General features: G+C 41.4%; 1 protein-coding gene across 2 annotated transcripts in view; it reads right to left on the bottom strand.

Moving 5' to 3' along the window:
• Positions 1-4,087: 4,087 nt before the first annotated feature.
• TAF4B (TATA-box binding protein associated factor 4b) overlaps positions 4,088-26,213 on the bottom strand; it is a 70,635-nt gene continuing 48,509 nt past the window's right edge. For both annotated transcript variants that reach the window (XM_065668158.1, XM_065668159.1), the window contains exons 14-15: positions 15,363-15,482; positions 4,088-4,408 (exon numbers count right to left, since the gene is read on the bottom strand). In XM_065668158.1, the coding sequence (XP_065524230.1) occupies positions 4,241-4,408; positions 15,363-15,482 (288 nt within the window). In that variant the 3' untranslated portion in view covers positions 4,088-4,240. The remainder of the gene's footprint in view (positions 4,409-15,362; positions 15,483-26,213) is intronic.

Raw genomic sequence — 26,213 nt, 5'->3', positions numbered from 1 at the left:
CTGCACAGAAAGGAGCAGCCTCAGGGCTGATGTGAGCTGACCTGCACCACCACTTCCCTCCACCCCACAATAACCTTTCAAGTCCAGATTGGACATCCTCCTTTCCCCACTCCTTCACAGCAAAAACCCTTTCAAAAGCAGGCTGCCAGGCTGCCTGGAGACAACTTGGGGTCTGTGAAGCAAGGGATCCTGAGGAGAGACTGGGTAGCAAGGTTAGCAGCTGACCTGCCAGAATAGGCACAGAGAGCAGGCAACGAGTGACCAGCTCTTCCCTATAGTGGAAGAGGTAAGAAAAGCTGGTAGGAGCAAGGACTGACGTACTCAGAAGGAAAAGACAGTGTTTCTTGATATTCCTTCAGTGTTACAAAGCCAGCAGAGGTGGTCATCTAGCTTACGAAAGGCCTGCACCAAGTGAAACGCTAGCACTGTGGCCTGCATAGAGGCAGCCTTTCTGCCAGATGAGGATGGGAGAAGCCACTGACACATGGTAATGACCCCAGCTCTGAAAGCTGCAAAACAGAGAGGCCTGGCATGCTACATTCTTCAGCCTTGGTACTCAACTTTGCACCCATCAAAGGAGTAAAGCCTTCATTGCATACTGTAGTTATCTCCACAGCTGCAGGCTCCAGCCATGAGGCCTTGGATAACAATGGCTGGATGCAGCTCTCAGAGTATCTGTAGACATCGTGTGCGCTATGTGCAGAGGGAAGCATGTGCAGCACTTGGCCTCAGAAACCCAGCAGCCCTCATTTGAGAAGCTGCTGCAAGCAAGCCCATTTTGCCAAGTCCAATCACTTGGACTGTCTGCCCCTTCAGGACATCCTCATTTGCTTTAGTCTTTCCTTCTTCACCCCAGAGATTACAAACGAAGAGGAAAGCAAAGAACAGAGCAAAGAGATGAACCTGGAGAACAGCTGACAGCATTTTTGCTGAGCACAGTGCACTCACATGGCAGGACACAGGTGCCTACAAGAGAGTGGGCTTAGAACAACTAGATGCAAACAGTAGCCTTAAGCTACTCGTGTCAAAGTGTCCAAGAGAGTGCAATGGCTTTGAGGAATCATCTAGCAATGTCTCACAGTTCCCCACTACCTTCCTCATTAAACCTCGAACAAAGCTGCGGGGTGTGTTAGTGCACTCCGGCTAGTCTTTCCCAGGGGGAGAAGGGAAAAGCTGGAGTCAAAGACAGTGCAAAGGGCTGGATTCAGTGGTAAGACTTGAAAACGCCAATAAAGGGAAAAAGCAGCAGCTGGAGGAGAAAGATTACAAAGCCCCTTTTGTTACCATGTAACATACAAAACTTGGCATACTACACTGCTAAGATAAGTAGTAAAGAGCCAGCCACAACAGCTTTTCCCCCACAACTGTATACAGTGTTTTCCCTAAAGGCTGAATACTTGAATGCCAGGGATAGCTGCCCAGATAGCTAGGTGCCACCAGGCTAGCAGACCATCTGGACAGCAAGAAGTGCTTGGAGCAAGCTTTAGAACCCTCGCAGCATCAGTGGCATAGATAGCTCTGCTGCTAGGCTCCCAAGCTTGAATATGAGCATGCCAAGAACCAAGAGGCAAGGGACAGTGATGGCAGGGTTTGTCCTCATCACCTTGTGACTGGGATTTTAGTATTCCCATAAAGCGCAGTAAGACTGCGGAAAGGGGAGAAGTGAACTGCTGGTGAACTCTCCTTCTATACCTACTGTGCATGAGTAAAGCCCAAGTGTCTCCTATGTGCCACTCTAGAGGACACTTCTTATTCTCAGAAGCCAAGCTGCACTTGAATGAGAGGCAGGCTGAACCCTTGGAAGGGAGACAAGTACTTTCAGCATTTGCACCAAGGCCTTCTCTGTCCTGTCTGTAATTAGGCCTAAGGACCTGCTGAGAAACCTTGCTGAAAACGTCTGCTACTCAGACTACTTGTGCTACTACAGCAGAAATTTTTTGGGTTGGGGTGCGGGGAGGTGGTGGACTACTGGTGAAAGAGCAGGGCAACAACGAAAGTATGCAACCTGCATTGCACTCGAACCATCTAGCATACTTTTTATGTACCTAGCTATCAATTATTTTCTCCAACATCTTTCATTTCAGTATCGCACTGGTTTAAAGATGATGAAGAGGCAGGCCAATGTGCTCATCTTTGTTCTCCAACCTGCACTTAATTGATTGGGAGTTGCTTTAGAAACAACTCAGGACAATGCTTCCACTGCACATCGCTGAAGTCTGTGTTTTTACTGCCCAGAACATGTGCAAAGCGCTCGCCTCTGCCCAGCTGTTAAAAGAGCCCCAACCAACAACAAAACCCAGCCTCTGCACTGACGGTGGGAAATCACACAAACGAGAGGTTGCTTTTTCTCCCTGCCCACTCCCCCTTCAAGTAATCATCTGCTCTGTCACCTCGTTCTGTTTAAAAACCTTAAAGTATAGATGTTTATCACTAACATGTCACATGAGGCAACCGTGCCAAGCACTGTGATGGGCAGATAGACAGGTCTCTCTCTCAGAGCCACGCCATTAGTCATGGTGGTGAGTGCTTCAGATGCTGAATTTCTCATGTTAGGAAACAAAGATACTGATTTATTATTTTTAATAAAATAATTGCTTTGATGCAGTATTTAAAATAATTTTAAACATCTGCTCAATAAGATATAGTACACAAATATGGAAAATGCTGCACTTTACATAAAAAGTAAAGCTAAGCATTTAATTATACAAAACAATTTTGCCTGATGCCATCAATATCTTGCAAACTATAGCTTACTCAAAGTACTGCTCTTTTATATATATATATATATGCTATATATACATATATAAATAATTTACAGCATTCATTTACTAGATTTCTTTACTACTGTTCCAACAAAAAAAACCCATAACAGATTCAAAACTTCATGAATTTGGTAACTATCTGCAGTGGTTCTGAAAGAGGAAGGTGTTTGAATCATTGCTTCAAGTTTTGAAGTAGCATGCCAAGTAACCATAGAGGAAGCTCATTTCTTGAAAGAAAACAGTTTCAGCAGGAAGCCATTCAATACAGTCAGTGCCTTTCCCACTGATCCTGGGAAACAGCCACGCTATACAGCACTGTGTCATGGGAGGCAAAAAGTTTGGAGGCTGGGGAGAAGAGTGACCCTGAGGGTATTCCTTCCACCACAAGCCAAGCAAGTACAAAATATCTGTATCTATCCTAGCAGTCTTTATAATTCGGAGTCCTCCTCCTTCTCACTGAATGGAAACCAACTGCCTAAATACTTTCGATTTGGTAATTTTCCCTGTTGCAGCACATTAAGGTATTAAATCAGTATTCTCAACAAAGCAGTGAATCCGGTGCTTTGGAAACATTGTTTTTCTCCTTAAGAGAGTCTCCAGCTGCAAAGTTACAATGCACCTCAAGCTTTCCCCTTTTTGTAGTCAGTAAAGGTTGCTTTTGTTAATTTCTTTCTACATCTATGCTCAAGTTGAATGCTACAGAAAGATAAACTGTTTCTTCTGTTTACCCTTCCTTTTTAGGGTCTTTCACTCCTTGTATTCAAGTCTATTAACTCCAGATTTTCCCCAATATATGTCCTAACTACACTGTCTAATGTACTTTAATCACAAGAACCACCAATTTGTTCACCTTCCCAAGTCACTTTCTCAGAGGAAAGGGGGAGGGCAGTTGAGGCAAGGCGATGGGGAGAAAACACCCCTCACTCCTTTTGCTTGTTACTTTGCTTTTCACAAATGAGCATCGAGTAGTAATTATAAACCCAGAAAAGTTAAGGAGACGCTGAGCCTGATAGGCAATACATTAGCATATTGACTGACTGCCGGTTCACGATTACAGTTGCCATGCTGTGCAGTGCATTTAAAGTGTTACTTGTTGCCCTAAATAAAGTTGGATTCAAAGAAGGCACTACATGTAGAACAGATGTGGCAAACTCTGGAGTACATAAGAAAGCGACAGACATGAGCTGGGGACATGTATCAAGCCCTCAGACCCTGCATGACAGTTAAATGCAAGCAGGTAGTAGTCAAGTGCTTGTGTGTGCAGCTCAGTGTTTTCACTGGTTTAGAGACTGGTTTAAGCCAAGTATTATTAAAACCCCTACAGGTGCTAGGTTAGGCATTTAATAAAAATGTTTATCTGTAAACAAGAGTTATCCTTACAACGGATCATTTTCCAGAAATTGGAATTTCAAGACAGTGCAACAATGCTTCAGTGTTTTCTTTGGCAGTAGACAGCAAGGTGAAATGTAAAATTCAAATCACTTCAGAAGAGCGCGGTACAAGGTTAGAGAATGCTTCATCTCCCTCTCTTGTTCCATGCAGAATATCAAGTCCCTGAGACAGACACGGGTTATTCTTGGACAGAGCAGCTGTTTCGTAAGGCTAAAACCTGATGATCCAGGAGCAACTCCATTGCCATTCAAACCCTAAATGGGGGAGAGACAGAGAAAAAATTATTAGAATTCCATGTAAATACATGTTTTTAACTGAACTTGTTGGATTATACTGCCTGCTTGCATAAACCTAGCCGGCTGATGTTCAGCTTTACATGTTGAAACCCAGTCCTTGCACATTAGGTAGTTTAAAAGACAAAGCAAGCACTTGCCGATTGCTGCTTTATTTCAGTCAAAGCAGCCAGAAAAATTCTTTCTTTAGACAAATCTTTCTTTAAAACTATACTGTTATGGTAAGGTGAATAACTGCCATTTCACTGAAGTCATATAACACAAGACACTTGCACTGAGAAAGAACAAACTAACTATGAAGGAGGTACTACCGCAGTTCCTATGCACAGCTGTTACTGCCACAAGACCCCTAAGCCAGATGTTTGTATCTCTTCTTGAAGAAGACCATCACTGTGAGTGGGCTCTAGCCTTGGAACACAGACAGAAGAAACTCTTACCCTGGCCATCACCTCTGAATTGTCCTTTAAGGAAGCAACAAATACACACAGTCAAAGCATCTGCATGTTCAGAACACTGTATCTGAGTCTATCCATCTCAGTCGGCTGCCTCGCTTGGTTATGAAAGCACAATTGGTAGGAGATGATGATGTTGAGTAGTTATACATTCAGGCTACTGGAATGAGCAACCCCCACGCATTCCAAAATGCCCCAAGATTTATTATTAGGGGCAGGGAGGAGGAAGATTACCATGAGCTGCACAATAGACTGGCTACTTATCTTGGAGCCAATCTATGCTACACAGCCAGTCTCTTATCACTACTGGAGGGTTCTTGGTAATGAATGCAATTTGTACAAATACGAGTGCTCAGTCTCTGTAACTTCAGGAAGGCAATGCCTGCCAGCATCAACACCACTTGGAGATGGTGTTGCTTGGATGCTGTGTTAACTATATCAGTTCTTACCCTAACACTCTCTGCAAGACTTCTGCAAAATGACTTTGCCCACTTTGCTTAGAGAAATCTGGTTAAACCTCCCATATACTAGAAACAAATACCAGTGCTGGACTATCTGTAGCAGTGAATGCCACTGTTGTTTGGTGGGAAGCATTGAAATTTATTTAAAAGATAAAAGAGATTCACCAGAGAGCACACACTAACCACAGAAAACCCAGGGCATATTGCAGAAATGGAAGCTGTATTTCTTACTAGCAGCATGCAGGGTATTCAGCACCATTTCATTTGCTTTACAGTCGATACTATTAAACACTATGAAACGCCATCATTTGAAACTTTCAGTTTGTTAAATGGCTTGGAACAAATGTGTGCGTGGGGAAGACTGCTGGCCACATCACACAGAGAGGGCACTGCTGGCCTGGTAAGACACAAAAGGGTCACAGTTCAAGTTTGTCATATGACAACCCTGAAGGATCCAGGGAAAAGACAACTCTGCAATGCAGCTGCCAGCACGGGTTGAAAAGGAGGTCAATCCAACAGGATGCAGCAGAAGGCCCGAGGCAATGTTATAAATGAAACAAACCCCAAGGGTTTTCAGTAACCCAACAGCAATGTCCTTTATAATTCAAAGAACTTTATTGAGGTGAAAGTATTTTCTCTCTAAACAGTTATTAGACTAGAAGTCTTACCTTTAAAGGGACACCAAACAAAGCCACCTCAATCCTGTTCACTGCCTTACAAAAAGGAGGCAGGCAGCACAAATCCCACAGCCTGCTTTGGATGCTGTTGGGAGCTGTGAGATGCTACAATAGGGCAGAAGTGCCAAGCTGCCTGCATTTGAGACAGAGTTATGGATTTGTTTATTCTTAAATTCTTACCCATCGTGCCCAGTGCAGAGATGTAAAGTGATGTTACACTGTAATAACACATCCAAAGCTTGTCCTGGCATCCTGTTTGCTAAACCAGACAGTTCATACTTTTAAGTTCCATGTAGCATCATACCAGTTTATCAGAGCTACTGAGTAGAGCATTACAGAGGCCAGGCACTCTTTGAATAGTTACTGAATACATTTAAAGCAATCAACAGCTGCTGCCACACCAGAGTTAAAAGAAAAGGTCCTTCTCTCAAAGCCTCTAAAGGTTTAAAATTAAAGAAGCCAACAGACAGCCTAGGTCATTCCAGACCTGGGACTGTGTTGGGGGACTCACTCTAAGTTTAAAGGGAGATAAGCACTAACTCCATTTAGCTACTGTCCTCCACAGCTGCATCAAAACATTGGTCTTTCATGGTTTGGTTTTGAACCAAGCAGTGGAGGGTGAGGAGGACTAACTTTCTGTCATAAAACATTTAGAGAACCAAAAGTTCCTGTTGGGCAAAAGGTTGATCTTGTCTGGCCCTAGGCAACAGCCAGGAGGCCTCTCCCTTACATCTCATATACCCCTTCCTGCACAGAAGCTCCCTCACACTGCTTCTGAGACCTTAAATACTCTGTTTTGAAAACCGGTCCGCTCCCTGCTCCCAGACATCTCTATTATGTTCCTTCCAGTTGGGTAGCAACTGCTTCTTGCATCTTGCTGTACTGGGGGATTCTTACCTGCAAAAGTCTTCAGCCTACCCCAAGACAGCCTCTTCTGAGGGGAAGTGACAAGTGCTACTTTTCAACCAGGCTACAGACAAGTACAAAGGTAAGTGAATATAAAGCGTATCCCTGTAGATCCAATGTTAGCAAAGGGTGCTGCCACCAGCCTGCAATCCCCCTTCCGCAACATCTAATTATTAGTGCCTTAGCTAGCAACTGAAGTCAGCCATATCCTGAAGTTCCTGACTTCCGCTGAACCCCCAGCACCCCGCTTCCCTTCTGAAAGAGAAATGACAGAGACATGCAGCCCAGAAAAGGCAACTACCAGCACAGATACAACCAGTCAACTTGGGTACCAACAGCTGATAGACCCTGTTCATACGCCAGGTAAGGTGCTGTGGCAATGGCACTGGAAACCACCCTTCACAGCAACAAGAACACCAGCTGGCTTAAAAACAGCCCCAGGAGGCCACAATAGTAGCAGTCCTGCTTTTGGCCTTATCCTGAGAGTCAAGCCAAATGAGCTACTTTGCCAAAGCAATGTGTTGCTGCCCTTTCTTCATCCTTAGAGCCTTTTATACACAGCTGATAGAGATCAGTTGCTCTCACTGATCTGGGCAGCAGAATATAATGTGGCACTCCTGTTGCAGACCCATGCCTGTTGTGCAGCTAGTTTTGTTGAGAGGTTGCTCTTGAAACCTGTTTTAAGATCTCTAGAGCTCTCTCCAGTGGCTGGACTGAGAATTAAATACCAACTCTCCAAAAAGGCAAGAGCAAAGTTGATAAAGAGGCACAGCTTGCACCAAGGCTCTTAATTTACCTGAGCTGCCATCACCACCTTATTCCTAGTCTCCGAGGTACCTGGAGTTTGTGACCTACAAGTCTGTATCACAAACATCGGCATGGATATCAGAGTTGCACAGAGCTATTCTGCAGGCCCTGAAACAAAGTTCAGAGGGGTCAGCAGAAAACTTCCCTCCCATCAAGTTCAGGTGAGGCTCAGTGAGCTGTTCCTGGCTCCCTTCTCAAATTCAATGGCTTCACACCAATCAATTGCAAAACTTTAAACTCTTGGGAGGGGGGGGCACTTTAAGGGAGCAAAGTGTTCAGTCAAAAGTCAAGACAAGAGTTCTCATTTCAGCTTCTGGTGTGGCTCAAACCTATCCCAGTCCCAGAGTTAAGATCCTAAGAGACAGAACTGCCATTGCAGCTCTGCTGCACATTATAAAGAACACCACCAGCAGAAGGAAGCAAAGTCACTAGATTTTTTAATGACATCTCCAAACACTGTAAGCTGCATGCAGAGAGACATTGTCAGAAGGTGGTAAGAGCACCTAGCAAGTCAGAGCCAAAAGCATCCAGGTTCAACCCCCAGATCTGTCACCTGCGGTCACACTGAGTTTGGTGGTGTCTAGTGTACCCTGTGTGGCAGTTTCTCAGCTGTAAAACACAGGACACATTCGTGTCTCACAGGAGGCAAAAAGGTTGAAAAGACATTAACACATTGTGGAGCACAAAAACACTTTCCTGGGTCGCCCTCAGCAGCAAGGGGGAACAAAGAGACCCTGTCAGAACTGTGACAGTTTTGCTCTACAAATAAGTGCCTAATTAAAGCCTGAGAAAACAAAGTGAAAGAAGTTGGTAATACTTTGGTTACAAGCCAACTTACTGATGCTCCCTTTTCTAACAAACCTTAGCCTAACAGAAAAACTCTCACATTCACAATACGAAATACCACATTACTCAGTATTTACATGATTCTTTTTTAAAAAATAAAGTTGGTTAAGTGGTTGGGATTTGGGAGAGCTGGGGTTTTTTTAACCTTATAGACCATTAGGGTAGATCAATCCAATGACTGAAAGGCTTTAGATCTTTTTCCAGGCTGCTTCTCACAGAGCTGAAAACAAACATGTATATTTATGATGTTATCTGCAGCGTGAAGCTGTCAGATCTATGTAATAGAGAACTCTATTCAACTACACATTTTTTCTGCAATTTCATTGCAACATTCCTACAAGTCCTTTCAAAAGTAGGCAACAACATGTTTTACATATTGAAACAAATTACTGTGAATGTAATGTCAGTTTATTCACTATTATGCCCAAGATTCATGTACGCATGTCACTTTGTATGGGTACATCAGATGCTTAATCTGTACCTGGAGGTAATGAATACTATACAAATATGTCATGTTAGTTAATAGACAATTATTAAGCTGAAATTTTCTGGCTCTTTGCCACTTCATTTTAAGCAATGTATTGTCAACTAAATTATAAATCTCTTGACCCTTCACATGTCATCAACATTTGCACGTTACCAATATGTTCAGCCTAAAGCTACAATGCAATTAGTCATTTAAATTGCAGATATCTTTCACACATAAGAAGAATTAAGTTCATCCGTAGTACAGAGAAGGCACAATATGGGCCAATGAACTGTATTTCTGGTGTGTGTGAATGGCAGACGAGAATATTTTTGCCTATTTACACGGGGAAAAATTCACATCAGTTGTACGGCCTAGACTGACAGCAGCCAGGAAAATCAGCACTGAAACTGAAACTCTCTAGCTGACAGGCTTGTACTTTGTACTTAGATAAGCAAATTTCTATGTGCTTATCTTGCAGCAGATATTAAGATGCTGAAGACATATTTTATAATTGCAGCAACACTTTCAGCTCCCCTCTTTCCCCAAGGTATGACCCCACTGTAGACTCTTCCATTGTCTGATAGCTTGAATAAGAAACAGAAACTGAAATCAAGAGTCTGCATATGTTAAGCATAAGGAAAGAACCTTCCCCCCCCCCCACTTCCCCACACCAACACCGCCCTCCTGTACCGCTTTAGACCTATAGACCAATGGGTCATAGAGACACAAATTGAGAGAAACCCCTCAAGTATAGAAACAGATTTTGTAACCTGGCTCTGAACACCTACTTACACCGAAGTCAGTCTAGGTCCAGTGGGTGAAGTGATTGTTTTTAAGTTCATTTTCTGCAGCTTTTAAGAAATTATATTAGCAGACTATCACATACCACTGCCAAGCACCAGCCAGCAGCCTCTCTGCACCCTGTGGATATACAGGGAACAGGAAACCTGTCATGATTCACTACAGAACCAACTTCTGCATTTAACTCACATTTAGACACAATCACATCCTTAACAATTCTGAAGTTGATGAACTGGGCTAGTGGGTCCTCTCATCGGAAGAGCTTATGGCCAAAAAAGTGGCAGTAATTTCTACAGCTACTGCTTTTAAGAGTGTAAAGCCACATAACCCTTAACTACCACACATCCCTTCTGAAAATGCCAAAAAACCTGAAAGTGATTTGACTGTCACACAGTCGAAAAAAAAAAAAAGCCCAAAACAACCTCTCTTCTCCAATCATTAAGAAGAGTTGGGGTTTTCTTTCATTCTGCAGAAAAGGGCTTGCTGCTCAGAAGTTTAATTCTTCCTAGGTCAACCTAAAGAGCATTTCTAAAGCTTAAACAAGCACCATATACAGAATACATTTAATCAGCATGCATTCCAACATCCTAAGCTGTAAAGCAAGGCAGTTAAGTTCTACTAACAATGATCAGATGTGGCAGAGACCTAGCCCTAGAAGAGATCTGGAGAGTTATTTTCTCCACTCACAATCAATATTTAAAATGGAACAATGACCGGTGTGGTAAACAAGACATTTCTCCCATTTCTTGCCAAACTTCTTCCCAGAAGAATAAAAGCTTATTTGTGAAATGCTGTGTTAGATCACTCTGGAAGTATCACATTATTTTAAGTATGTTGACCAGAGCTAGGAGTTTGACAAAAAGACAGTACTTGAATGGCTCTGCACTGACCTGAGGATGTCAGCTGCACCATTTGCTTCTGTAGCAGCTACTTGCAGTAGCTTCAGTTTCTACAGCAGAGCTAGACTACAGGGGGCAAGGCAAGACCCACACTTCATAACAGTAGCCAGCCTTGGCAGTGGACAGAACAGCCACAGTGTCTGGGAGGAAGAAATTTCCTTTGAAACTGGATCAGGCTAAAGAAAGAATATTTAACCCAAGATTTACCCCTCAGTCAGTCAATGTGACCAACCTGGAAGAAGGCAAGTGAAGGACACAACAACAGCAGCACTTCAGGGCAAGACAGACTGCACCACTTCCAAGTAGTTAATGTAAAAATTACACAGAAGCACAGGCAGCCAACTGAGTTTTCCTGTATAAAGCAGAACGATGGTCCCACCACAGACTTCAGAAGCTGACCATAAGAGCAACAGCCAAGTCTCCTAGCCATATATAGGCTTTTTCCCTTCCCTGCTGCATGACACCACACAAACATACAGCTCTCAGTTCAAGGTCAAAGACTACCTTGGACCCAGAACACCTTTGGATAAAAGCAAAGAAAGTTTAAGGGCTCAGAACTGCAACCTGTTTCTCACAGAAATAAGCTTTAAATATCCGCAAGGGTTTTCAAACTTCTAAGACTCCACAGTTGCAGTGAGAACGAGACAAAGCTGTTTCCAAAGTAGCTTTGTCATCAGAAAAGCAATAAAACTTAATCCAAAAATATCTTTGGCTATTTGTCAGCATTGGAAACATTATGGGGCATGTTACCAACCAATAAAGACTATGAGACAGAACACAGAATTGGGAAAACGAGTCTGTGGCTTCAAGTTTACTTTTTTCTGATTTGTTTTAGAAGTGTTCTCTCTTCTCAAGATGAGTTATTTTTCAGTTCTTCCCACCCTTTAATTTATTACTGTTCACCACACGCCTCCAAACTGGGGGAGGGAGGGAGAAGAGGTGGGTAACAAATACACAAACCCAAAAATGCACATGAATCAAATCCAAAGGCCTCTCCCCCTCACTGTATCCAAAAGTGTCCAGAGGGACCACAATGACAGAGATGAAGATATCACCACCTCTGGAATACAAGTAGCAGCAATTAACACATTTCCACAATACAGAGATTTTCCTACCAGGGCTTTCTCAAATTGCTCTTTCTGAACAATGCCATTCAAATGTTAAGTTGCAGTGAAAAGAACAAGCAGAACTACCCAAACCAGTGTTTCCGACAAGGAGAAAAGAGCTCCCATTATACTGATGCCTTTTTCTTTTTTTAATTAGGCCTAGAGCATTAGCCTTATTTTTCCATTCCATGAACATCATGGATTTGTCCCTACTGCTACTTCATTTAGGGATACATAAGCAATAATCATGGCAAGATAGAGCTCACTCTTTTTATATTGCTTTTAGGTCCAAATTAGTTGACAGACTCCTTGGGGCAAGAACCTGTTTATTTGTTACCTGCCACACTATGAAGTGATGTGGCTTCTGGTAAGCAGGCTCCTAGCCGTAAAGCAAATGCTTGTGTCACCACATGAGCTAGTTCCAAAATTAAAATAATCCATAACAAGTCTCCCTAAAAGACCAAGTACAGAAAGCAGAATTTCAAGTAACAAGATAAAATGAACGTGCAGGCATCAGGCACTCAACTACCACAGAAAAAAAGACTTTCCAGGCAAGATGCAAAGTCAGGTAGCACAGTGCAGAGAAACAGATACCTAGGGCTGAAAAACCATCCCCATTAAACAGATACTTGCCTGTGGAGAAAGCAAACATGGTATGCTAACAAAATGCCCTTCACACTGAAACAGAAGGCAGCAGATCCATACCAACACAGTCTGCTAAGCTGCTTTCTTCCAGTACCCATTACATTTTGGTAGTGAATAATGAAAGGCAAATAAGTAACAAATTTGCTTACAGAGTTTCACTTTTTTTAATACATTCTATAACTGATTATTTCTTCCCTGTCTCCTGAAATACCTTAGGGCTTCTTTTTACATCAATAATGGCTTGAAACAATTCCTTTCCTTTAATTACTGCAGTAGGCAACAGTAAGAAGAGGCTGAACAGAGTCAACTTTGCTGTAATATGGATGTAAGAAATACAAGCACTGTACAAAGAACATTATCCAAGGATAGCTGAAGTCTTGAGTTAAAAAACTTAATGTGGTTAGCACCAGTGATTTCATTCAATACTGTCAGAAGATCACTCGTATACAGGAATAACTTCTTCCATCATTCCTGTCTACCAAGGTATCAGGCTTAAAAAAAAAAGGTCACAGGAGTATTACCCAGAGATTTACTCCTTGCCATTGCAGTCAGAAAGTTCTGACATTTAAGATTACTTGAGAGTAAAGCTGTCTCTATTTGCAATTTGAAATGAGAAAGTACATCCTGCCTGTTTAAATTATTCTCAGACAGGTTGCCCAAAAAGATGATTTTAAAGATGCCCAAATGTGCATCAGCCTAAGGCCATATTGTACTTGCTTTCAGTTTCAAAGACCTCCTTTCATCTTTAAAGAATGGAATGTTGTTTACTGCTTAGGATGTTTTGCCATGTTATCATGAATGTATTACAAATGTTCTGCTTCTTGAATTAGAGTGTTTGTCAAAACCATTCTTTATTCCACATGAGATGTCTTAAGCCCTTTATAAATCCTTCTCAGATATATTTGGACACTTAAACATCTAAATCTAAACATCCCTCCCAAGTTTGCTATCCTGCATAATTTCACAGAAAAAGAAAAGAAGGTCTGCAGAGAATTGCTTTCTGGTAGCAGGAAGCCTAAGCACTAGGTACGGGAAGAATGCAAGATTGCATGTGAGAAAAGTAGTTTCAGTGGCAGAATTGCTTCCACCTACTGCCCTTACAATTCAGTCTAATAAAGCAACCTATATGAGAAGCATCTTAAAATACAGCAGGTAAGTTTGTGACAATGGAATACTGCCAAGGCTTATGGTCAGTTTGAGGCATGTTATGTCCATGTTCTCTTAAACTGGCAATGTAAATAATGGATCACCACCTTTTAATAGCAACACTGTTATCTGTCTCATTCTGGCACAATCTTATGAAGCTTTTAATAAAGCAGACACACCGCAGACGATGAGAAATAACTAAAAAGTACCTAACAGGCAGACTTGTTAAATATTCAGAAACAAATCCGGCAATAATTATAGAAAACCACTACGAAGAACAGGAATAGTTACTCGATAGAAGCTCGGGGGAAGAGGAGAAAAGGATGGGGAAAGTCATTCTTGTGCTAGACTCATTTTTTCAAGTTTTTCCAGTGGTATTATAAAAAAGTAACTATACCTTCAGCATGATGTGAAAGTACATTAAAAAACTTCAAAGAAAAGAAAAATAGCTGCTCAAAAGCTGGGAACGCTGCTTTCTGCAGCTTGTTAGGTACAGATTCCTTCACTTGCAGGAAATTAAGCATTCGAGGAGCTAATTCTGTCTCCATGTGAGGAAAAAAAAGTAAAAATCAGAAAAACAAGTCTGCCTTGGCTCCTTAGACAGGCCTCTTGTCACAGTCAAGGCTGAGGGAAAACCTACAGGACAGATGCCACCATTGTCTCAGTTACACTGCAAATAACTGAGCTTCATACAAGGTCCCTCCAGACTACAGTATGCAAAAACACTGGAGTGTTTTCAATCCTAGCATCTATTTTAGCTTCCTAAGCCACAACAATGAAAAAGACTTAATGAAAAAGACGTAAGGTTTATCAAAAAGGACAGCTTTACTACCACTTCCTCCACATGAGAGTTACTTTCCAGGCTTCTGCTCACTGTGCTTGGGTCAGCCGCCAATCAGCCATCCACTTGAGCAATATTAAGGCTTTATGAGAAAAAGGAGCAAAACTGGCAACAACACTTGAATGGCAGCCTGCAATACACTTCTGTCTCCAGCCAAGATTATGGCCTCTTAACAGAAGTAGGCTGTCAGTCTCCTTGGAAAGAACTTCTACAGTCCCACAGGTTTCCCGGGTCCCAGAAACTTAATCTCCAACACAACATTGAGAGATTTGTTCAGACAAAGATTTGTTAAAAGCACCTTCAAGGCACTTTTAAAAAGCAGCATGAGCCAGAAAAGATAATCTGTCTTACTGCAGGAACTGAATGGCCTAGCTTTATTTATTTATTGGTTGGTGGGGGGATCTAGCCAATGTGAACTCACAGTTCACTTGAAAAGAATGCCTATGCACTATGCGTGGAAGAAAGTCCACAGCCAAATGTGAAAGCAAGAGCCATTTCAAAAGCCATCCAAAACAGCCATCGTGAGCAAAATGAGGGGCCATGACAACTAGCTGCTGTGAAAGATCACCACAGCTTTGTTACCCTCCAATGCAGATGGAAGTTTCTCTGAGCCATCATTTCATTCAGTCCTTTACACAGTGCTCTCATCCACAGTTATTCCTGTACACACAAGTAAACATCCCCATCAAATTTACCAGAAACAATCCTTTCAAGTATCTAACACAGAGACTAGTTTTCTTATAGTATGTAACCAGCCATTTTGTGTAAGCGAATCCTCACTTCTTCCTACAAGGAAAGATAAAAATAATTCAGTATGAAGATTCAACGCCATGCAAGTAATTGTAAGCCATCTACGTACCTCCAGCCCAGATGCAACGTTTGCTGAATCCAGTGGTCTTTTCTTCCTTGATCCAATGGCTGCCAAAGCTGTGAGGTTGGCTTCTCTTTGTTGTATTTGTGCTAACTCCAACTGTTGCATCTAATTTAAAAAGAAAACACCTACATTAATTATGACACACAGTATTGTAAAGGTCTTGTTTTCTTTATGGCAACTTCAGACAGCTCTGCAGTCCCTACTGAAGGAATGTATTTCACAGGATCTTCTCCTGTCTTTCCAGACAGTTTTGACAAATTCCAGTACTCAGTCATGCTCAGAGCCTTGAAATGCTAACGACCCTGTAGGTAGCACTGGGTAAGTAACTCTTTTCATGGAGTCTGCATTGTGGTATCAACGTGGCCTTAACAGGAGCCTTGCTGCTGGTTCCTCAGCTCATAAGCTTTGCCATTTCTGATTAATAGAAAACATTGATCAGAACTGGTTTGAGGCCAGATCAGTATTGAAATTTGAAGTTACCGAGTTCTTTGAACTGGGCATATTCTTAATTCAAAATCTCAATTCACGACTGCACGAGCAAGACACTCAATTTCTTCATGCTGTATTACCTGAACCCAGCACCCAATGTTACTATTGTGTAGCATCTTATAATCAAGTGAACAAGATGCTGTCAGTTCACCTTTTTCTCTTTTCTCAGAACACATTTGTGTGTTTAGGCATACCTGAAGCAAGTTAGAGATACACTGCATGCATCTATTCTCACTCATCTCCAAAAGCTGTTCAACACACAAAAATCCTTAGGAAACAACCCCTCAGGTAAACTTCAGATGGGAGAAAACCCCATAGTCAAGAGGATTAAGGAAAAAAATGTTTTATGTCTGAATTCCAGGTACATACTCCTTCATTCTATTTGATAATTATGGATACCAGCTGCCTTACAGCTCAAACTAGTCAAGTCTGCTAACAGATTTAGTAGCTTGGATTGGCCATCTTAATAATGCAACCACACTGCTTTCAGATCTGCTAGCTGTCCGGCTTGGAGCATGGGTGGAAGGCAACACTCTCTTCTCTGTAGAGAACAAAGCTTTTCTGCTTACTTTGGTTGAGGTTTTCCTTAAACAGAAACTTCTGGGTTTGATGCTAACCCTTACGTGATCTGATATACAACTAGAGCAGCTCCCTAGCCCATGCTCATGTTTCAGTTATGAAAACAACACTGTTTGCAGTCAGCTTTGATCACACTATGTAGGCTTTTACTTACAGAAATGCAGTAGCACTTTTTCAGGGCTAGATACCATCATTCACTTACCAGACAACCTATTCTTACTTTTGTGTGCAGTGAAATCACTTATAACTTTATTTACCAGATTTAATTCCATTCTGAGTGGGGGTTTGTTTGGCTTTGTTTGGCTTTGTTTCAAAGCATATAGTATTGCTTTCAATAATATTTTAGAGGCTGTAAGGTTTTATGTCCGTTAAAACTTGGGAACTTCCAGCGTTCTGCAATTGTCTGAGGCTACCTACAGCCAGCCTACTTGCATAAAATGCAAGTCAGGAAGACTCTGCAAACAATCAGGGACAGGGGAAAATCAGATTACATCCAAAGTAGTAACCCAAAACTTCACAAACTGTGTGAAACACTGAGGCTTAGGAACTATTTTCATGTGACATCTTCATTATCCCTTGGGTTGATCTGGAACAATAAAACACCAAGATTCTTTAGCAGAGGCATGTGCTGACTTCCAGCCCCAGCTGCCCAGGCCTCCAACACCTGCAGCCGCCCCTGCTTACAGGCAACTATGGAGCATCCCTGTAGAAGTACACCTTCCTACTAGCAATGTAGTTCAGTTGTCACAGTAGTTGCATGTACACCACAGTTTCCTTGCCAAGAGAAGAGGCGTTACAACATGCCATACACATGGCATTCCTCTGGGGCAAATATCCAAAAGGCTACAGTGGCTAACAAAGGCAGAAGGGGGAAGATTATTTGCTTTACTTTTTAAGAATCATTACACTTAAAATGAAGAGGACTTTTAAAACCATTTAACTTAAAACAAGAAAACAAAACAGAAACCTTTATTAGCCTAACCTTATGCTTCCATCCCTGGGAGTCATTAGAAAACATATCTCCCCTCTCCGTCAACCCTACGAAACACATAAAACCAGCTCGGTGCAGTTAAATATGTCAAAAATGAGTAGCTGCTAAATATTTGGTCACTGGCCTGAAGAGCACTGAAAGAAGACCCCATCATCTTTTTTGCAGCCGATGTTCATGGGCAGCCATGGTAAAGACTAAGGACAAGGGACTTTTTACAAGGGCAGGTTGTGCCAAAACAAAGGGAAATGGCTTTAAACTGAAAGATGGAAGATTTACATTAGGTATTAGGAAGAAATTCTTCACTAGGAGGGTGGTGATGCACTGGCACAGGTTGCCCAGAGAGGCTGTGGCTGGCAGTGTTCAAGGCCAGGCTGGATAGTGCTTTGAGCAACCTGGACTAGCGGAAGGTGTCCTGAAACTGGATGATCTTTAAGTTCCCTTACAACCCAAACCATTTTGATTTCATGATAATACCAAGGGCCTTTGGGCTGGCAATCAGCACAAGGTACAGGGGACTGAGGGCAGATAACAAGACAGGATGACACTTCCTGAACTGTAAGGAAAAGATGAGTTTTCCAGAAACGGAACTGGTGCACCTTTGACAATGCAGTTCCCAAGACAAGGCTGGAAATGCATGTCATCATCTACTCCCCTCAGTACATTTTCAACCTTGCAAACAGTCAGAGGATTTTTCAAATCAGGCAGAATCTCACCATGGTTTTGGAGCAAAAGGAAAAAAGAAATCATAGTCTTCTTGCATTCTAGGCATCTCGGGGATTTTTCTGAGAACCTAATTAAGACAAATGAATTTAAACACTCAATCTCCATAATGGACTCAACAGATCCCCATTAAGCAATATGGGCAGACATCCAAATTACCCTGCTGAAGCCAGCAAAAATCATTTTTTTTCCTCAAGTTTTGTTCCATTAAATAGGGTGAGATTAAATGTCCAAACATTGTGTGAGCAGTTAAAAGCACAGGATCAGGAGAAGACAAGCAGATAATGTCAAGGGATATCTGAGGATACTGGCTGGCTAAATACTGCCAGATTTTCCTAAACGAGTTTAGGAAAGAGCAAGAGGCAACTATGTAGAGTCAAATCTGTCTTTAACAGTTTTGTAGCACACACATTAGGGCAGAAAGAGCACTGCAGCAAGTGAAGGACAGTAAAAGTAGTATATATACTTTATTAAAATATAACATAGAGAAGCTGCATCTAGTATTGTTTCCCTTCCAGGGGCCAGTTTTATTCATACTGGTGTCTCTGACTAAAATAGAATATAAATAGAAACTGTCATACCCAGGTTTGTATCTTGAAACTAGATGATTTTTCTTTTTCCTTGAAGGTATAAGTGTGTAATGGCAACTCAGGAGGAGCAAGGGGAACTTGCACCACACATTAGACCCACAAACTACCAGGTTTCTCCTCAATCCAACCTACTTGGATCTGCTGAAAGATGCTGCTATTCCACCACAACACAGGAGTCCAACAGAGATTCCGTTCAAAATTCATTCCTCAAGATGGGCATTGAGAGGGGAGAGTCTCCAGGCAAGAAGCAAATGAATGTTCATGCTCCTTCTCCCCCCTTTCTTATTTTTACATATGCTAAGAATTGCAGTACAAAGAGTTTTAAAAACTTGTGTATAAAGATCAAATTGCTATGAAAACGTCTCAGAACTTGTAAAATAGTCTTTGTTGCTGCTGGCCTTTTTAATAATAAAAATAGGGTTTAAAGTCTGGTCTTGCAGCAAGCTGGAATCTCTAGGGTGACACAATAACCGTTTTAGTTAATCTGACCTGCAGCACAAATCAAGAAATAAGGTATGATTTAAAGTCCTCCCTTATAGTGAAATGGCATTTGCAGCATGGCTGTAATCACACAAAATGAAAGGTTTTAAAATTGACCTCTCTGTTCTGTACTCAATCCTCTACTGAGAAAAATATTTCTTTTCCTGCTCACGGAAATTCTATCTCACTTATGTCTCACACTCCACATTTCAGAAAATGTGCAAAATCTATTTTTACTACTACACCAGTGACATTTTTGTGGCATTTTAATATTAAAAATTAAATTTCAAGTTCCATGAGAAGACAAGAAGTACTTCAGCTATGAGATGCTGAGACTGTTTTTTTAAAGCAATACTGCAAGTTAGTTTTAAACTCCACCTGTTACGAAGTGCATGGTATGCGATTGTCCACATTATTAGAGCTCCATTAATTCAAGTCATGGAAATTTTGCAAGATTTTCCCTAAGCACTGTTTCCCTAACAGGAAGAATCCCTTCAACACAACTGAAGTATTTGGTATAAGCTTTCACAGAAGACAAAGCACATGAAGCCTTTGCTCTCTAGATCCTCATGAACAGTTTTATTGGGGAAGGTTTACCTTTAGAAAAAGATAGAGATAAGAAATTGGGTATCTGTATTAGCCACAGCTAACACGGCTCACAGAGCAGTAATAGGACAGGGGTTACAGAAAAACCAAAACGGAAGGCACTTGTCCAGCACAATGCTGGCAGACAACATACATCGCAAGAAATTCATACCACTGTCCACTTACACAGGAGCTTCAATACACAAGTGCTAGGTAATAAATGAAGAGATTTCTTACCTCGACTTAGAATGCTAGGAATTTATACTTAAAAAAAAAATAGTCTTGGCAATGCAATAACAAATAAATACAGCAATATGGATGTAAATGAGCTCAGATGAAATGCTAGTAAGACAGATGGGGAACCTACACACCACAGTTCTTTACTTGGTTATAATTAATGTAAGGGAAAGACTAAGAAGTATATGTACAGGATACTGGGTTTAATATGACGCAAAAAGTGGGGATGTCTCCACATATGGCATTGTCGGCTTATAAGAGAGTGGGACAGATTAAATAAATATTTAAAGTAACAGAAGAACTGGCAGGAAAGGGAACCAGGGAAAGCTGAAGACAAGTTAATGTATGCCTAAGGGTTATGTGTGTTATCCAGCAATAAGTACATCAGGAGTAATAAAAGCACTAAAGCAGATGAACAAGAATTTGTATAAGACTTGCAGGGGAAAAAAATCAGCAAGGAATATAGGCATACCAAAGAGGCAGAAGCTTTCCACTTCTTTGTTTCTGCTTTCACAGTAAAAAAAAAAACCCAACAATAAATTAATGAACATTAAAATACAAAGTATGTCAAAGCAACTGTGACCAACCATCAACATGTATTTTTAATAGACTGCACCAGTGAAAAAGGAACCTGAACACCTACATGGGTCTTTACTATCACCCTTTACTGTAAATTTTAAAGAACTTAATACCAAGGTGCCTTTTAAGTGGGGCCACTTATCCCACTGAAATGACTTCTCTCTCTTGTTTCTCTCCATTATTTTCTGACTAGCTTTTCCAAAGTTTCACTGGGTTTCATTGTGTCCTCCGTTTAGCGCTTTGAAAGCTTTCTGCTCTTCTCAGTTGCTTCTGCCTTCATTGTCTTTGGAAGAAAGCACTCCAATTTTTTTCAAATTCCCTTTAAGCATTTTATGGAACTTGTGACGAAAATGAAAAATAAACCTTAAAAATCTGTTTTCAATCCCAAGACTCTCGCACTGGTTGTCATTACTGCCTCCAGCCTCTACCTTTCCTGTACAAAACTTTCTGCCCTACAGGTTGAACGCAGCTGAATAGCAGACTTCTCATATGGGGGGCATTCTCTGAGGAAAACTGACATTTGAAAGCTGCATATTTAAACATTTACCATCCTCTCCTCTTGCCTATAATGCAATTTCTCTTCTCACAATTGCTTCCTTTCAAACTGTTTTAATTAGCCATACAATTAGTTTCCACTGACTTTTCCCTCTGTTGTAATTTAGATTTAACAGCAGAAAGGCAGAAGAGCATGCACTGGTTTAATACGTGGTCCTAACTTATAATAGGGCTGTATGTAATTCCGTAAATTTCTTTCAGGTTAATATTCCACATATATGCTTCAGTGGCAGAACATGCCCTACCATGGCTGCATTTCCCCAAGTTCAGCTGCCTTGTCTGTCTAGGAACCAAAGGGTGCAACAGGATGCTTTGGATAACAACAGCAAATTTCTCAAGGATAGCCACGAAGCAACCTACCCATAGGGCCGGGGAGAAAGAAATCCTTCAGCTGATATCTGATATTCCCTAACATATAAATAATTAACTCCCCATACAAATTTAAGGGAAAAAAATCCAGGGTGCAGTGACTTCCTGATTCTTTCTTCTTCTCCATTCTTGAATTTCCCAGGTGTGGAATGTGTGTTGCCTTCTATCAGTGTTTTGGTTTGTTTAACAATTATTGATGCATTTCTGTGTATTCTAGACCACCTGGAGCATGCCATGTGCGATCCCATCAGCTTGTCTTGCTTGGAGGCCCGGGGAACTTCCAAAATATCTAGCACCCAGCAATGAGCTCTTTACCTGTGTTTTCAGACACTGCCTAGGCTACTTTTGTTGCAAGACCAAGAAGGTGGCTGCAGCACACCACCCCAAAGCAGTATATTCTGTAGTTTTTGTTTCAGATGCTATCACTTGTGAGATGGCTGCTCAGTGACTGTCAGCAGACCTGCATTATCACAAAGGGACAGTGTCCAACCCTTGCAAGACATTACTTTAAAACCAATCACAGTTCTCCCAAATATATGGTATTTTGAACGATTTTTATCTTCTGTAATACTGTGTATTCATTCACTCGTGCTTGAGGTCTCAAAGCAAGAGAATGTTTAAGACTCATCTTCCACCCGCAGGTTTCTCTATCTCATCATGCAGTCCACCCAACACTTGTTCTTGGCACAGAACTCTCTGGCTTTCCATTTTCATCGATTTGTCATACTTTCAGTCCTAAAATTTCCTCTATTAGCAAGCTTCTAATCCAAGGCCATCCTTCCAGCTCATTACATGCCCATCATAGTCTCTCAGAGAAACTGAGAGAAGACTATTATTTGACAATCCAAGAACAGGCTTAATGGAGTTTTGAGGGAGCTTTTGGGTTTCATCAGATGAAAGACAGTTGCTACCATCTTCCAGATGGTTTTAGGGTATCTGAAGCAGTATCTCAGCTGCTGTTTTCTTACACTCCTTCCAAACACCCATATGAATGCCACATAAACAGGGATTTGGTTCACTTCTTAGCTTGCTCGATAATCTAGCACTAGACAGGATTTCCATCCCTGATCTTCTGCAAGACTCGTAACACAAAATCTCTGATGACAGTCCTTTGTGATTTGTAGGGCTCCACTGCAGGTAACAAAATGTATGTTTGTTCAATAACCATGCCTGTTTTTTTTGTTTTCTTTTTTTCCTCAAAACATGCAGAAGCAGGTAATAAATGCTAACAGAACAACAAAGATAATATAAATCAGATAATTAAGCAGAAGCTCTCAGGATGTCACTAAAGGCTCACAAAAAGCCAACCAATCACAATGAGATGTTATTTTGTTCACAGCATCTTGTTTGCTTTCTTGAGAGGCTCTGGTTAACTAGGGAGTTTCCTTTTCCCCTGTCGCAAGAGTGGTCTTAAAGAATTTGAACCATTAAGTCCAGAAGACTAAATATAGAAGCAGCATAAGAGGTGTGGGGGGAAAAGGAAACAATCAGCTTGAAAACATGGGTTAGAGATGGTAGCGAGAGCAGCAAAGAATCAGGTTACTTGTTATCTGAGAATGAGAGAGGAAATAAGGGGAAGAGTTGGGATGGAGAGATGAAATAGGCAAAAAGCCCAGATCATTTTTGAAAAAGATTCTACAGACAACTAAATTTCGGTCATTACTATATAGCAACCAGGAGCTCACTGGAATCATGCAGGCTTTCTGTTTTATGTTTTTGATAGGGTTTGTTTTGCCTCTGCAAAAAAAAACCAAAACAACACACCCTTGGGTCTGCTATTTTCCTCCCAGCCAATTGATACTAAAGGTACTGAATTTTCTCAGCACCTCATCTACTGCCGTCTTCTGACATCTGTGTCAAAACTGTAACACGGAAATGCAAAAGTGCATCAAGCAGGCAAAAACAAGGGAGGATCTGTGTAGTCATAAGTGAGCAGAGCTGCTTGAAGAGCAAGGAATGGGGCAGGTGAGTCTGCTGTCCATCAGGTGCTTGCTCCACATGCTCTCTCCCTTAATCCAGGATGTGGCTGCTCACCTCTATCCAATGATAGATGCTGCAAGGTGCCACAAGGTAAGAGCAGAGGAAGGTAGATACTACAGAATAAGCAAAGATGCTACCAGGATGATACCTGCTTAACCCCAAGCAGCAATCTTGCACACATACAATTTGAAAGACTTGTCCAGGTTCAGCCTTAAGCTTCCTGAAGCCATATTGCAAGCACACTCACTTTTGAAGGTAAGACAGAAGTACAAAAGATTAGGGTTTATATTTAAATTTACACTACACACTGTTTAATACTGACATTTTCACAGGTCTTCTGGGATGACATACTTGACTTCATATGACATACTTGCACATTTGACAGCACCCTACACCTGGTCAATTTAAGTAAACTCATTTCAGAAAAGGCATGAACCCAGAAGAAGTATAAATACAGCTACAAGAATTGCATCAAGTGAACATATTCTTTGTAGCTGGAAGTATAGTTGAAAGTAGAAGAGGAAATAACAGAAGGCACCCAAAACCAGTTACAGTTTAAAAGTACAAGTGTCAGGGACAATGCGAGGACTGTATCCTCTCAGCTTGAAATGACAGATAAGGCTGAATGAAAAGCAGGGGTCATTTACCCAAACTTCAGGAATGGTGTTGCACAAAGAGCAGGCCCATGAGGTGAGAAAGGACAAAATTCTTGAGTGCACAAAGGAGCAGCTTGGGGCAAGCCTTGCAGCTGCCTCAGAAGGAGTGCACACTTTCCACAGGTATTAAAATCTGCTGAAACAGGTGAAAGGGGAAAGAAAGTAAATAAAGACTTAATTCATAGTAAGCTACATAGACGAAGAATATAGGAAAGTAAATGACTTGGCATAGGGGAAGTTCGAGGCAATAGGTCATGCAAAAAGGAATGAAAAGGTCACAGCAATTATGTATAGCCTCTTGGATAAAAGAATCCACTGCAGAGTCTCTGGATATACTTCCAGCAATGTTAAGATGTTGCCTCCAGCTGCTGGATGACAGCACATCCTGGATTTGTAAGCATTCATTGTTAGGATGTACAGACTGCATTTTGGGAAACTTCACTTTAGAACATGCTCCAGTGCCATTACCCCACACCATCTCCCTTCCCCTGAGGCTTCATCATCAACAGATAAAAGACAGCTTTAAGGAAGGAAGGTGCATATTTGTTTTTAAAGAACTATAAGCAGACAGTCAGATCAGGCTTTCCAATGGATACTCAACCAGAATGGCCAGGAAAGGATCTGATTCCAGCTGACAGAGGTATCTAAGATCCCAAGTTTGGTTTCTTAGGAGCAGACTATAATTACAATCTGATAAGACAGACAATGGTGAGCCATTTCAGGCTGTCATCCCAGTATACTGTACTTCTGCATTACCAGTTTCAGCCTTGGGATATTTGTTGATTCTTATTTTGCTCTTACTCCAGCTCTACTTACATTTTTTAATGCAAATGCGTGTTGACCATTTATATCCAAACTGTCAGTGAAGCACTCAAATTAACCAGCTACATTTGGGCTCACTTCCACTCAAGGTCGAGATGGTCTCACAGATAAGAAAACACCCCTGGCACAGAAGGTGGGCTTCCCATGTGACATGTGAAGCCTGGAGAAGTTCTGCTGCCTCATTCCTAGAAAACAAAGCAGCAGGACAGAGGGCAGTGCAATACTGACACAAAGATCTTTGTTGTCCAAGAGGCACATCTGCTGCTGCTTCTTTTGGTGAAGCAGTTGGAGATCATCACTCTGAGAGCAGCACAGCATGGACAAATACGCAGTACAAGTGCAATGTGTTAGTCTGTGTTAGTCTGGCACAAGATAAGATGCACTGAAGGAGGTCAACTCAAGCACTTAGAACACCAAGCGCTAAACTTAAATACCTTCTCCACTCTGTTAGCTCCTTTTCTGTACACCTATATGCCACTTTTAAAGAGAGATCAGAAAAAAAAGACCCAGATCACACACCTCACTTCTGTCTGTCCTAAATATCCAAATCACTGAGTATTTTTCAAGATGATAGAATCATAGAATGGTTAGGGTTGGAAAGGACCTTAAGATCATCTAGTTTCAACCCCCCCACCTACACATTAGAGGAAAAGAGAAAAGAAGCTGCATAAATTAATTGCTTTGCAGTGTTGTATTGAAAGAAAGAATATCTAGAAATGACCAAATGATACAGAGGTAAAGCCACCTACAAAACAAATTAGCATCACCAATTGAAGTGTTGATACCGGTGGCACTAGAGGCAAACTGGGAAGGGCTTTAGGGCAACTCTGTACTCACAGATTGGAAGCATGAAGAAAGAGTTATAAGCAGAAAGAAAGAATTAAAAGAGAGATAATAAAGCAAGTTCCTTCTCTCTCCTCTTATTTTACAAATTTCTTTTACTATGGTGCAAATCCAGAGCATTGATTCTAATACTATTTTACTGGATTTCCATTTGTTTTGCCTGGGCTCCTACATTAATCCAAACAATAAGGGCCTTTAAAGCATTCATAAATAACCTGCTTCTGCTGCTGGCACCTAGGAGCCAAGTGCAGCAATGTTAAGCAACAACGAATTTCATAGTTCAAGAGGCACAGTTAAGGAAAAAGGTTGCTCAGAAAATCACTCTCATTTAGCACAAAGATCCTTAAAAATTGCATGAAAT

Source organism: Lathamus discolor, chromosome 2 (assembly GCF_037157495.1).
Source record: "Lathamus discolor isolate bLatDis1 chromosome 2, bLatDis1.hap1, whole genome shotgun sequence".
In the NCBI taxonomy this organism is placed as follows: domain Eukaryota; kingdom Metazoa; phylum Chordata; class Aves; order Psittaciformes; family Psittacidae; genus Lathamus; species Lathamus discolor.
This window is presented reverse-complemented; position numbering and strand designations above follow the sequence as displayed.